The 15,607-nt window shown below is 39.2% G+C and overlaps 1 protein-coding gene across 1 annotated transcript in view; it reads right to left on the bottom strand.

Moving 5' to 3' along the window:
• mmd (mind-meld) overlaps positions 1 to 15,607 on the bottom strand; it is a 1,436,357-nt gene that overhangs the window by 473,945 nt on the left and 946,805 nt on the right. The window contains exon 7 of the mRNA XM_065226841.1: positions 8,825 to 8,894. Coding sequence (XP_065082913.1) covers positions 8,825 to 8,894 — 70 coding nt within the window. The remainder of the gene's footprint in view (positions 1 to 8,824; positions 8,895 to 15,607) is intronic.

Below are 15,607 nucleotides of genomic sequence, written 5' to 3'. Positions count from 1 at the left end.
ATTACGGTAAAAAGGCCATGGAGTGGTACGCCGCCAACAACGTGCAGGTGGTTCCCAAGGACAAGAACCCTCCGAACACGCCAGAGCTCCGCCCAATTGAGAAATACTGGGCTATTGTCAAGCGGAACCTAAAGAAGACCAAAAAACTGCTAAGGGCGAGCAGCAGTTCAAGGCAAGCTGGCTTTCTGCGGCGAAAAAGGTGGACAAGGTGGCTGTACAAAATCTGATGGCAGGGGTCAAGCGTAAGGTCCGGCAATTCGGATTTGGAAAAGCGGAAGCCTAACTGAATATTTTTCCTGAATTTTATACTAATTGAACTTGAAAAAGAAATTTAATTTGATTTTTTAAATAAACGATTTCACCGATTTACACGCGTTTTCCCTTGACCAAATTTTGACCGTATCACCCTTTACACAAGAAATCAGAAATATTAAAAACAGGAAGCAAAAAGCACACAAGGCGTATAAAAAGTTTAAAACGTCACAAAATTTAGAAAAATACGTTGAAATTTGCGGAGCACTTGAGGCAGAAATTACAATTCAAGAGTAGAGAACAATATAAAATCTGATCCCAAAACGTTCTTTAACTTCGCGAACGAAAAAATGAAGTCATGCACATTCCCATCACGCATGCAGTTTGAAGAGTGTGATAGCACTGATAGTGAGGATATTTGTAGCCTATTTGCTCGTTTTTTTTTTTCCAAAACACATATAAGATATCCAGTAATGCTCTCGATTTGAACTATATTTTTTACCTACATGCAGGGGAAAATGACGTATCAGTTAATAATATCACTGTTAAAGAAATTTTTATGACTCTTTAAAGTCTTGATGCCGGCAAAGGACCTGGTCCTGATGAAATACCTCCATTTTTATTGAAAAAAATAGCACCTAGGTTTGTTAAACCATTGTTTTGGCTTCACAATTAGTCTCTCAAAACAGGTGTTTTTTTTCCAAAAATTTGGAAGAAATCATTTTTAGTCCCAATATTTAAATCTGGCAAACGGTCATATATTAAAAACTATAGACGTATTGCAATTATGCCATGCATTCCTAAAATGTTTGAAGCAATTGTTAACCAGAAAATATTTAACCAGGTTGAGCACCGCATTTCAAATAATCAACATGGTTTTTTTTTTAAAGGTCGGTCAACGTCTACTAATCTGTTGGAATTTGTAAACTTTTCTATTGAAGCAATGAATAGAGGTAATACCGTTGAGACCTTATACACTGACTTCAGTAAGATCTTTGACAGAGTAGACATTCCCTTACTTCTTTTTAAATTAAAACGTTTAGTTATAACAAGTACACTTTTAAAATGGATTGGATCATACATGACAGAAAGAACACAGATGGTCCGCTTTAAATGAAAAATATCTTCGCCAGTTAATGTTACCTCGGGAGTTCCACAGGGATCACATTTAGGTCCTTTATTATTTATTTTATTTGTGGATGACGTGAAGTTTGTGTTAAATCGTTTAAATGTGCTCATATATGCTGTCGATATGAAACTGTACATGGAAATATTTAACAGTTCTGATTTGCTACATTTTCAAAACGAAATTGATGTTTTCTACAATTGGTGCGTTAAAAGTCTGTTGGACATTAATGTTAAAAAATGCAATAATATATCATATTCCAGAAAACACACTACTCTAGATTTTACATGTACTCTAGGAAACCAGCTGGTTGTAAGGTGCGATAAAATTAGGGACTTAGGAGTAATTCTTGACTCGAAGTTGACATTTGTAGATCATGTGAATACCACAATTCACAAAGCAAATAATATGTTGGGATTCATAAAAAGATTTAGTTATCATTTTAAATACCCATATACCATCAAAACACTTTATATAGCTTACGTGAGATCAATTCTCGAATATTGCAGTGTGGTTTTGGCTCCATACCATGAAACTTATATAAATCGTATAGAATCAGTTCAAAAACAATTTTTGTTATTTGCTCTTAGGAAACTAGGCTGGACCTCTTTTCCCCTTCCTTCTTATGAGTCCCGTTGCATGTTGATAAACATTGAAACACTTAAGAAACGAAGAGAAATTTCCATGATTTCCTTTGTCAATGATATTATCTCACAACGCGTAAATTCAGAAAAAATATTAGCAAGATTAAATTTTTACGTACCATCACGCATGTTAAGAACTCGAAATGTATTTCAACTGTCACCTCACAGAACGAATTATGGTAAAAATGGACCAATTAATAGAATGATGAGAGTGTATAATAATTATTGTGAGCATATAGATCTAACGATGTCTAAAGATACAGTAAGGAGAACACTAACTGCTAGGATTTCATCTCATTAAGTTTAAAACAATTTTTGATTTTTAGATATTTGTATATGCAATCTACATTTACTGACAATTTCAAATAAAACGTATGTTATAAAATAGCATGTAAGACAACAGCCCTATTGTTAAACGGTCTACACTGATTGACGACAAATAAATAGAAAATTAATAGAAAATTTAAGTTTTCACTCCAAATTGGCCGTTGGCGTGATTGCCGTGCATTGGCTGAAATCTTGAACGGATTCATTCGTCTTCTCAAGTACCTCACTGAGAAGCAACACACATTTTTTTTCTTATGACACCAAAACTGAACGTCTGTTCAAGGTTGTCTTGAAAAGTCTGCCCAGTGGTGAATCCCATCAAAGTTGAATTGACAAAACTATTTTGAGTTGATCCTGTCCTTTTCTCTCGGGAAAATATTTTTGATGATTCCTGCGGGACTGATTTGGATGAAATAAGATCTAGAACTAAAAAGTTTCAACATGTGAAAGTTCCAGATGTTTCCATTTGGCATACTTACCTGATTAATGGAAAAATGCAAAAGTTGCTCCAATTTTGAAGGCGGATAAAAATCCAGCTGAAGCTTCTAGCTACCGTCCAATAAGTTTGCTTTCTTCAATAAGTAAACTTTTTGAAAAGATAATTTTAAAAAGAATGATGCTTCACATCAATACGAACTCAATTTTTGCAGATGAGTAGTTTGGATTTCGCCATGGGCATTCAACTACTCACCAACTCTTAAGAGTTACCAATTTAATAAGTTCAAACAAATCTGAAGGCTACTCAACTGGAGTTGCTCCTCTAGACATAGAAAAAGCATTCGAAAAAGTGTTTGGCATGAAGGTTTGATTGCTAAATTGAAAAAGTTTAATTTTCCTTACTATATTGTGAAATTAGTCCAACATTATTTAACTAACAGATCTCTACAGGTAAATAAGCAAAATTCCAAATCTGATCGACTACCTGTTAGAGCAGGAGTTCCTCAGGGTAGCATTCTTGGGCCTATATTGTACAACATTTTCACTTCGGACCTCCCTGATTTGCCTCAGGGTTGCCACAAATTTTTGTTCGCCGATGACACAGGCATTTCCGTTAAAGGAAGAAGTCTTCGTGTTATTTGCCGCACCACGCTTCCAAAACTCAAATTATAATATTTCCACATAGGCCTAGAGCTTCGTAGAAGTCACATAGTCACTATGAACGGAGTTTCAATTTCCTGGTCAACAAGTGAAATATCTTGGATTAATACTTGACCAAAATTAACTTTTAAAGATCACATTGAGGGCATTCAAGCGAAATGTGACAAATATAAAGACTGGAACGCGCAAAAATTGGTCTACAAAAAAAATCGTTTCATTCCTTCAAAATTCATATCACAAAAATCTTCTTATTTTGCTTTTGGTAGTTCAATTCATATAATTAAACGAAACAAATGCTCGTTTATTCTTTTGGTTTGCCAAATCCGATCTGCCATGCCTTCCGCTTAACTCCTTCCATTGAATTTTGCACAGTGGTCTCATCGATCTTATTCGCCACCGAACGCCAGTTAGATTTAAACTGCTGCTCGTTTTCCATGGATTTATTAGTTGTTTTTAGATTTCGTTTGACCAAGGCCCAATACCGTCCGATAGGGCGGAGTTCTGGGCTGTTGGGAGGGTTGTGGTCTTTGGGTACCACAAACACGTTGTTCGCATCGTACCACTCGATTGCCTTTTTCCCATAGTGGCAGCTCGCCAAGAACGGCCAGAACAGCACAGGATAATAGGCTTTAGGAATGGTAGCAGCAGCTTTTCCAGGCACTCCCGGACGTAGATCTCTTGATTGATGGTTCCCGTAGTAATGAAAATTCCGCTTTTTAGACCACACGTGCATATGGCCTGCCAGACAAGATGTTTCATTCACCTTCCCTTTTCCTGATGCGGTATTAAACTCCTGTCCCGGAAGCTGCTTGGAATCCGCCAACTTTGTGAGCAGACTCGCATACAGTTTTCGGGATCGCTGCTTTGCCGACGTGTTTTGTTTGTATTTTCGGTTCGCCACCTTCACCTTCTTAAACGTCGACAACCCGGCTCGTTTCTTGGCCCGCTGCACAGTAGTATAGAAGACATTGAGCTTGCCAGCGACGTCCCGGATGGAGAGGTTAGGATTCCGCTTATATTTCACCGCCACCTTCTTTGTCGTCGCTGCCACGTCCGGATTACGATTGCCACCGCTTCCAGGCTTCCTGACGGTCGACAGACGCTCCCCGAACACTTTTAAAACGTTTGTCACGGTCAATTTGTCAATTTATTTTTAATTTGAACTTCTAGTAGCCCTACGATCATCAGAAATGCGAGTTTCTGGTAGCCGTATTTTATGTTTTCTTTTGATTCTGCGTTCCATTTCGTAACGGTCCATTTCGTTTTTCTCTGTTCCATGTGTTAGATGACTTTTGAGCAATTTGAATAAATAAAGCTTTGATTGTTGAGACGCTGCATTGCTCATTTCAAAACGTTTCAAAATGAGAAAAGTATTTTTTTTTTTTCAAGTGCTTTCATTATATTAACTTAGATTTTATTTTTTCAGCATTTCGTTTTGCCGATCTTACATTTCTTTTCATGAACAGAGATAAGGTAAAAGATTTATTGGAATTTGTAAAGAAATAGTTTACTGAAGAAGAGTTGGACCTAAGTTTGGTGCAAAGGAAGCTTACTCTGATGATGCTGAAGTTTTAGAAACTTTGGCGGGCAGCTGGAAGGAAACGTGAACGAGTTTTGAAGATCTTCGGTTGGCTTGGAGGAGAATTTATTGTCGATGTCCTTTTGCCCTCAAAATCATCCGTTGGTCATCCTTCTATGCCGTTCAAAGATGCACAAAGGAATTCAAAGTAAAACATGTTCCAATCTATTCTCAATCAATTCTCATTAGTTCCTTTAAGGTTAACTGGACATCGTGAATTAGAAGAAACGCAAGAACTTGTTTGGAATAATGATGCACCATCGTCAATTTCGCTTTGCAGACCGATGAAATTGAAATTCACAAAAGAGTCAACCGAGTTGACAAAACGGGAGGTTTCGCTTATGAATACGCAAATACAAAATTGGATGAATGTGTAAGTAATGTAGGAGAACCGATCTGTTTGTGTAAAACCCCAATTGATGCTCACAATGATGGATACAACAGTCGTAAATCATTTAACTTGAACGAATAACTACTAAGTGAGCTATTAAAATACGGTGGTGAAGCACTGGCTAGAGCGCTGCACTGGGTAATTGCCAAGATTTGGGAGGAGCAGATATTACCGGACGAGTGAATGGAAGGTGTCGTATGCCCAATCTACAAAAAGGGCGACAAGTTGGATTACTGCAACTACCGCGCGATCACACTGCTGAGCACCGCCTACAAGGGACTCTTCCAAATTCTATGCCGCCGCCTGTCACCATTTGCAAAAGAGTTCGTGCGGCAATACCAGGTGGGCTTCATGGGTTCATATTCGCGATTCAGCAGGTTCTGCAGAAATGCCGCGAGTACAACTTGCCCGCACATCATTTTTTCATCGATTTCAAATCTGCATACGACACAATCGATCGAGATCAGCTATGGCAGATACTATGGCGAGTACGGATTTCCGGATGAACTGAAGTGATTGGTCAAGGCGACGATGGATCGAGTGATGTGCGTTGTTCGATTATCGGGGACACTCTCGAGTCCCTTTGAATCTCAAAGAGGGTTACCGAAAGGTGATGGACTTTTGTGTCTGCTATTTAACATCGCGTTATAAGGTGTGATAAGAAGAGCTGGGATAAACACGAGTGGCACGATCTTCATGAAGTCCATCCAGCTTCTTGGCTTCGCCGATGACATCGACATCATGGCCCGGAACTTTGAGACGATGAGGGAAACGTACATCAGACTGAAGGCTGGAGCTAGGCGGATTGGACTTGCCATCAACACATCAAAGACAAAATACATAAAAGGAAGAGGTTCTAGGGAAGACAATGTTAGCCTCCCACCCCGAGTTCAGATTGACGGTGACGAAATCGAGGTGATCGATAAGTTCGTGTATTTATGCTCACTGGTGACCGCCGAAAATGATACCAGCAGAGAAATTCAAAGACGCATTATGGCAGGGAATCGTGCTTCTTTGAACTCTGGAGGACGCTCCGGTCGAATAAAATTCGACGCCGCGCGAAGTTAACTGTCTGCAAGACGCTGATTAATCCGGTGCTGGGAGAACCATCCATCGTCCACATTGCAAAAATTGGGCGACTACGGTAGGCTGGGCACGTCGTAAGAATGCCACACGATGACCCAGTGAAAATGGTTTTGGAAAGCGACCCAAAAGGAATAAGAAGAAGAGGCGCGCAGCGGGCCAGGTGGATCGACCAAGTAGAAGGCAACCTGCGAACCCTTCGCAGACTACGAGGCTGGCGAAGTGTGGCCATGGATCGAGTAGAGTGGAGACGACTTCTTCGGACAGCAGAGGACAACAAGGCCTTAGTCTGATTGCAAGTAAGCAAGCCATAAAATTATCAAAGAGTTCCACGGTTTTTTCCGAAAACACGTGGAACTGTGATATTAGAATGAATTTGGGGTCTTAACATAAACATGGACCCGAATGACCATGGAACCGTCCTCCGGAAGATCCATAAAAATGGTCCATCCATGATACTGATTCTAGAGCTCTGTAGTTTTGTCGAAAACACTTGATATGTGAAAGAATTTAGAGTCGAGACATCAACATGAACCTGGATGGCCATTGGACCGTCCTCCAGAAGATCCGGATCATCCGTAAAAGTGGATCATCCATGCAACTGTGAAAAAACCGTGGTATTTTTTTTTCGAAAACACTGGAACTGCGATTTAAGATAGAATTTAGGGTCGTGACATAAACATTGCTCCGGATGGCCATGGGAATGTCCTCCAAAAGATCCGGAACATCCGTAAATTTGTCAATCTGTGAAACTGATCCTAGAGTTCTGCAGTTCTTTTTTAATGACTGTGATATAAGAAACCACTGGTCCACTTTTACGGATTTTCCGTATCTTCCGAAGGACGGTCCTATGGCCATCCAGGTCCATGTTTGTCACGACCACAAATTCTGGCTAATATCACAGTTATTAATGTTAAAAAAAAAACGCGGACCTCTAGGCTCATTTTCGCGGATTGACCACTTTAAGGCTATTCCGGATCTGCCTGAGGACGATTCTAGTGTCTCCACTATCCTTGTATAAGAATCATGAAGGTAGTCTAGCTAATTATGAACATATGTGCCCATTAATGTAGATTATAGATCTTAAGCCATTTGCAAAAGCCATAAACACACTTAAAAAAAAAAACGTGTAACGACTCTTTTCGAATGATTTTACAATCAAAATAATCTACAGACCTTAGGAATTCTAGAGATACCTCAATTTTTAAATTCACCAAGAAATGGTTAAGCTATGCCATTGCCAACTTGACGTTACACGTTTTTCTGAGGCATCTTATTCGGAGTGTTAAGCTTCCTTACTTGAACCTAATTATCTTTGATTCGGGCGAGACTCTTTCATTTTATTTGTTTACATTATATTAACATTAGTATTCCCTAAAACTTTACCAAGGCCTCAACATTTCAATTGAGGAGCTCGGCTATCTTGATGGCTGCCACTTTTGCTTACTGAGTAGAAGATCGTGGGTTTACTCCAAGGCTCCTCCAAAATAAAATAATTTCTAGGTTACCCAAAAAGAATAAAAAATAATTACCCAACTAACCATCTATGGGGGCGTCGATGAGTCGCTGGCCTCCCGTTAAGCAGATTTTACATCCACAATAACTGTCCTTTCCCTGTAGCGAAGAAGATGAGCGTGGCCGGCAAGGGTTATTGTCATGTTTTTCCTGTTGTGAACTCTGATTGGAGAGCTATTCACTCCCAAATAGTTTTCCTGAAGCAATTAGAATAAGAACGTTGGAGTAGATGCATGAGAGTTGCCAGTATGCAATCGACGAATCACTCCGTTACAAACACAACGCAACGCAAACCGAGATTTTGGTAATTTATCGGTTTTCAAAAATCTCAAACTTTGAAAAAAAGTCAAGTCATGTTTTGGCTAGTATAAGTTTATAAATAAAAGTTAATTTTCGCATTGACCTAACGATTTGTTCCCACCAGCCCCTTCCCATCTCTGGCACATCAGCCCGGCTAGACCTTAAACAGTTGCTACCCTTCCGATTAGTGGAACAAGTTTTCTTTTGCGTGCATGAGTGCTAATCCCCTGGCATGTTTAGCCTTAAGTAGATTAAATGTTTGTGTTCCTTAGGATCACACGCAAGCCGTCCGTAGGAGGGGTCATTTAACCACGAAGTAAGAGCACACGCCATAAGTCGTGAGCTTATTCCCATAAATCGCCAAACACCGCTCTAGTATTATTTAGGTGCGTGCTCGCCGTCGGTTAGCAGAAAAATGCCGGTTTGTTTTTCAATTAAAGTCCCACGCCTACCCATGGGAATTGGTTGTTTTTTTTTTTAATTGAGCTAGGGAGTTTGGCTGTACTTACTCGATGTGAATCCTGCGCGAACCCGCTTGGGAGATAGTGTTTCTGTACAATATTAGGAGCTAGTAATTGTCTGAAAAGAGAAGAAAATGGAAACGATGTCAGATTCGGACTGCCACAACAAAAATCATTGTTCACTGCTCCGGTAAACCGCATCTAGGCATGATGCAATTACTTAAATTAAAAACTCAGTGTGCCACACCACCATGATCCCGCAGCGGTCCAAATTGAGGTTGACCGAACCTATGTTGACTGCAACTATGGATTGACCACAGCCGAGCTGGGACATCTATTATTGACTCGTTGGTTGATGGCGGACGATGATGGGCCAGTTCAAAAATTAATAAATAATTTCTGATTGAAACCGATGAAAGCTTTTTTCCCCAAACTGATCAAAGCAAACAAAAAAATGGAAAAAGAAAGGATGCCTCAAAATTCAACAACCCTTTTCATCAGAAATTCCACAACCACATGACGAGCCCCGAACGGAGCAAATAATGTGAAATTTCATCGGGTTGGTTACAAAGTTTTGCGTTTGGTGAGCGCGTGTGTTTGTAGATGTATGTGAGAGTGGGCAAAAGGAGTTCGGAACAGAAAAAACTAACTGGAAAATTCATTACCCTGGATGGGATGTGAAAGTGTCTGTCTTTTGCGTTGCCACTGCTGCTGCTCCTACTTTTGCCAGTCAGTTTTCGGTCGGGGAGAAAACTTTTACACCTGTCAGCAACTTTCCACCCTGATTTAGGTTACAATTTTCGACGATCGGAAGTTTTTACCCGGTTTCGACTTTGAGGAGAGGGAACAAAAAAAACCTGTAGAGACATTCTCCAAATGGGGGGAAAAGTTTCGTTTCAAGAGAAATTGATTGAAAATAGTTTTATGCTAAAGCGTAATTTCTACCTGGGTGAATGGCGTGTACGAGTGATGTTCTTTTTTTTTGCTGGCTTCCAGAAAAGGAAGGTAGATTGTGAAAGTTTTCATCATGGTTAACTGAATATTTGAGTCGTTTGCAGCCAAATGTGTGTTTGTCGTAGTTGTTTACAAGCTGAGTTTACGGAAGAACGATACGTGAAGCTGGTGGAAAGTTATTTTGCAGTTGGGAAAATTTTCTTTTAATGGCATAAGGATTGTATTCGAAAAAAATGCAACATTTTCTTTTGTGTATAACTTTTTTTATTGCACGGGTAAAAATTGATGAAATTTTGAGAAAAACTAGTTAAGAGTGTAATGTTTACATGTGCAACATCTCGTCAAATTCTGTCAAGTGGTTATCGAGAAGGCTTCCAATTCCACAGGTGGACCGCGAAACAGTTTGAAATCTACCATTCGACGGTGTCCCGTGTGGTAAAATCGTTCAAGGAGACTCAGACGACCCAGCGGTGAGCTGGTAGCGGAAGAAAATCAAAGACGGCCGACCCCGTGAACGCAAGGAAGGTGAGGGATTACTTCAAGCGCAATCCGAACCTTTCGATTCGGGACGTGGCCAAGAAGGTCAATTCTTCCGTAAGGAAGGCGCCTAACCAAACCAATAAATAGAATACGGTGGCCAAATCCCGCGCCAGGAAGCTGTACCACGAGTGTTTGGTGCAGCCGAAATGCATCGTAATGGACGATGAGACGTACATTAAAGTGGACGCCAAGCAGATCCCCGGCCTGGACTTTTTCGTCGGCAAGTCCTGCCTGGATGTTCTGGAGAAGTTCCGGAAGAAGAAGGTCGACAAATTTTCCAAGAAGTACTTAGTGTGGCAGGTGATCTGTGAGTGCGGCAAATTCAGCAAGCCGTACATAACGACCGGCACCATCAACGGCCAAATAAATAAAGAATAATGCATCCAGAAGCGCCTGCTGTCCTTCTTCCGGTCCCACGAAGGTGACACACTGGCCAACGCGGGGGCAGCTTGACAACTCCAGTATATTTCCTGTGTGCCCCGAAAATTTGGTGCTGGTGGTTCTGTCAATCTCACGAATTTCAAATGTGTTATCTGCATAGGGCGAATGTGGAAATGATGTACAGTAAATAAAATTTTAGTTTAAAATTCATCTTCATCGCCTAACAAAACGGGACTCGCGTGTCAACATTAGTGACATAGGAAATCCAGTGATGCCAGCGAGCAATGTCGTTTTGATTTTCAGTCATATGCACATAATCATAATTCATAATCGTTTATGCAATTTTTTTTTTTGTGTAGCCTCGTATGTTTTTGAGCAGTACAGAACCAAATGCTTAAACATGCACTCTTAGTTTTTTTTTCTACCGAGCACGGCTGTGCAAATCTCGGCAAAAATAAGTTTCACTGAGATCTCAGAAAAAGTGACATTTGATTGCTGAGTCTCGGATAATGCCTAGCTGAAATGTTTGCTGAGATCTCAGTAAAACTTTTTTTGCCGAGATTTTCCCAGCCGGGCTCGGTAGAAAAAAAAAACTAAGTGGTTTGATAAACGAAAATATGTGATTGTATCGAATTAATCGAAACAAAGGAGAATTGAGCGAGGATACTTTCAGCGTTTTCTACGCTATTGTTATTATCGTCGATGATGAACAATGAAATAATGGTTTCGCAGCAAGTAAGAGCGTACTAATTATAAGCTGCTAGTACTCCTAAATGTACTATTTGATGTACTAGCATAAATTAGTACAATTCTAGTACAACGGTGTTCGGTGTCGAAGGTCTCAATTGCAAATGCAAAGTATTTGTATTGCCATTTTATTATATAGGAAAATGAACCACCATCAATCGGTTTCAATTCGTTTGGATTTATTTCATTTCACCTCGAAAATCGTAAATTCACTCTATTCATATGGCATTCTTGCATGTTGTTTGACACATGGTGAAACAAAATGTTGATTTCACGTAGAGAAATACCGTTGCGGCAGAGAAGGACAATCCCTTTGTTTACGTTGTGTGGTGACATCTAATATTTTTTGCTGTGTATCATTTATCGCTATCATCATATTAATAACGTGAAATCACCGACAAACCAACATGAATGAACATAGCAAAAACAATAAAATTTCTGACCAAAGTACACTACTGACATCTGGCTCCGTGTTCGCGCGAAATAATTAGCTAAGCCATGAACTCGCATGCAAAAGTTATGTATTGGTTCATTTCTGATCTATTCTGGACAAATTGTTTTTATCTAGATCAAAAAATCCTATGGTTTTGACAGTTTGGATTGCTGCACATTTAAATCGGCCATTTACGATTTTCGGGCATAAGTCAGAGTTAAGCGTCATGTGAATTTGTCGCTGGTTTAATGCTCAATAAATGAAAGGGTTGTAACAAGCACATGACATACTTTTCTAAACAAATTCCGCATGCACGGCCAATGAGAATGACTCTAAATTGAGTAAAAGTTAGTCATATTTGAGTTCAGGTTACTTAAATTCGTGAAACCGTTGGTCACTCATTGAATGACTAAATTTTCCGACGCTTTTCCGGGGAAAATTTCTCGAATATGAGGAAAACTGATTGTGGTTTTAGTCTGTCTGCTAGTACACTTCTAACCTGTCTTAACTTTTCCCCATATTCGATTTTTTTTTTAATTTATATATTGCGAGGCTGTCAACAAACTGTAAAACAAAAAAGACATGTAAATTTCAGTGTCCTGAGACCGACACATGCAAGCGGCTCTTTTGACATAAGAATCAGTTGAAAGGACGAGAAAATCAATTCAATCAAACGCTCTTTTCGTCGAGTTGCATGTGTTTCAGTTTCAGGACACTTAATTTTACATGCCATGTTTATTTACGTTCCATAATTTACGTCAAAGCTGAATTACGTCTCGTGTAAAAATAGTAAATTCTAAGTGTGTACATAGCATTACGTTAGTTTGTTGAGGAAAAACGTTCTCTTTTAGTTTTATTATCTGAAACTCATATTGTAGAAACTGAAGCTTTTGATCAGTATAGTATTCCGGGATATATTGTTTTGTTTATCACATTCTAGACACACTGGCGGTGTTGCTATTTATGTCAAATAATCAGTTCAATTCAACCTTCGTACCAACGAAGTTATTGATGGCAACTGGTTCTTGGGCATTGCAGTTGTACGTGGCATGAAGATGGGTAATTATGGTGTTTTGTATCATTCTCCCAGTTCTACTGACCAGCGTTTTGTAGAAGTTTAGAGAACTGGCTCAAGACATTTTTTGAATCTAGTAAATTAAATATTTTGGCTGTTGAATTTAATATTAGTTGGCGTGATAACTATAATTCGAATCATTTGAAGCGTTTAGCTGATTTTTTTCAATTTAAAGCAAACGGAAGATGAATATACGCGTATTTCCAGGCACAGTAGAACTTTAATTGATCGCCTTTACTCCAATTTTGATTCCATTTGCTCAGTTACTGATACTGATATGAAAATAATCGATCATGAGACCTCAGAAATTAATGTATAAGATAATATCAATAACAACGATGAATTAGTAAAATTGAAGCGTTGGATCTTGTTGAGAGGAGCGTGGATTTTCCATTCGCGGCCGGTAACTTAGATGAATCTTTAGTTGTTCCAAATAACGCTTTGAACTCGTGTACCAATCAACTAGTTGAACAAAAGTATGTTTCTTTGAAGAACTCGAACAGCTGGTACAATTTCGATATTTTGTGTCTTTATCATCATTGGAGAAGGTACACAATCGCGAGTAATAAGTATTCACAATCCATAAAGAAAACTCGTTGTGAATATGTTCAAAGGAAGATTGAACAGCATATGGAAAATTTTGAAATCTTTATTAAAACCTAGTAATTACAAACCGCGTCCATAACTTTTAATGACACATTAGAACAGTCAGACCAAGTAGTTGCATATAAGCGAAGACAACAAATCATGAAGACTGGCAACTCTTCCATTTTCTCATACGAACGCCATGAGACGGTTTTTTTTTCCTTTGTTCGGGACCAAACACTACTGCGACCAGTAAATTGATCTATTGTTGTATATCCCGTGTTAGTTTAATGCATGTCGTATTACTCCATCACTATTGAGAAATGATGAAGTATTCGATTTTTTACAGTTGCCACTCTTGCATTTATCGCAAGGATCCGACTCTAATTGAAAGGTCCCGCTATTTATACCCTTCGGAATGTTGAAACACCCTAAAAGGCGGGCCTCTTTGTCAGTCAAAATTGGATTCCTTAGCAACAAAATTAAGGTATGACACCGATAATGACCATGCATCAGAACCCTAGTCTTAACCACTTCAAACTAGGGAACAACGAATAGAAGATTAAGAATCACATAGATGAAGACAACTAACTCATTTTTTTCCTTGTTTCAAGATCATCCTCGGTAGACAAGGCCGAGTCTTGTCACTATCAACAAGGCATAAAAAGTAACAAGGACTAAGATGTGTTCCTTGGATTACTGAAAAATCCTGTTCCCCTAGTTTGAAGTAGTCAGGACTAGGAATCGGTGGTAGATCTTACACCCCGTAACGTAGCACGAAAAGGTGATCTACCCACGTTACGGGGCATGAGACGGTTACAATCGCTTCATCTGCCGCTCAAAGGTAAATGCTTCGAATGAATTTGATAGGAAAGATTGCATCCTCAGAAGAAGGTATTTGCTAATTTTTCTATGCGTTGCTTCCACCTTCACTCAAGCGCAGCGCCATTGTATCTGTCGCTTGGATTCTGGCAAAGTTGCCAGTCTTCTTGATTTGTTCAGAGTAGGTTGGAAATGCTAACATGAAGCTTTAGTGTGATAATTTATTAGCTAGAGAATGATATTTACAAGAGGGTAGGTGGATAGTTCCGTTAGAGTACGGCAGTATGAAAATTGAATAGAAGTTGAAAATGAGCGAAGGGCCATTAATGCGACAGTATTGTTGTCTACGACATAAGTTTAATGATTATTTTGTGTACAGTGTTTCATTGATTAATCAATCCATTGAATTGGTCGATGAACCTGACGAAATACAACTGCCAGTTAATAATAGTTGTAGATTTGTAGGTTTTCACCCAATTACATTAGATGAACTTAGAGTTGTTTGTTTTTCATTAAGAAAATTGACTGGAGTAGATAATGTTAATGCTAGAATAATTCAAGATTGCTTTCATGTCATTGGCCACATCTTTCTGGACCTTATCAATAAATCATTGCACACTGGACATGTGCCACAAATTTGGAAGGAATTCTTAGTGGTCCCTATTCAAAAAGTTGCTGGAACGATTAAAGCCGAAGAGTTTCGTCCCATCAACATGTTGCACACATTAGAGAAAATCTTAGAACTTGTTGTTAAAGGCCAGCTGTTGGAGTATTTGAATAGCAACTCTTTGTTGATACCAGAACAATCGGGATATCGGGAAGGTCATTCTTGTGAAACTGCATTGAATTTGGTGTTAGCAAAGTGGAAAGACAACTTGGAGCGTAAAGATACGATTGTTGCTGTTTTTTTGGATCTGAAACGCGCTTTTGAAACAATTTCTAGGCCCTTACTGTTAAGTACAATCAAGCGCTTTGGAATTACGAGTACTGCATATAAATGGTTTGAAAGCTATTTGTCTGACAGAACTCAACGGACTGTTTTTAATGATTCTGTTTCCAGTCCCGTGGGGAACAACCTTGGAGTGCCCCAGGGAAGTGTATTAGGGCCCCTGTTATTTATTATGTAAATTAATGACTTGCGACGTGTTTTAAGATTTGGTGACATTAATATTTTTACAGATGATACTGTGTTATCCATTGCAACTAAGGATTTAGATGATGCCGTTTTACACGTGAATGAAGATTTGCGTTCTCTAAGTAGATGGTTGAATCGATTTAATGAGAACATCTCTGT

Source organism: Ochlerotatus camptorhynchus, unplaced genomic scaffold (assembly GCF_037179485.1).
Source record: "Ochlerotatus camptorhynchus isolate MF236.1 unplaced genomic scaffold, CSIRO-AGI_Acam_v1.1 ptg000262l, whole genome shotgun sequence".
Classification (NCBI taxonomy): domain Eukaryota; kingdom Metazoa; phylum Arthropoda; class Insecta; order Diptera; family Culicidae; genus Ochlerotatus; species Ochlerotatus camptorhynchus.
Note: the sequence above shows the minus strand (reverse complement) of the source record. Positions and strands in the feature narration are given on the sequence as shown.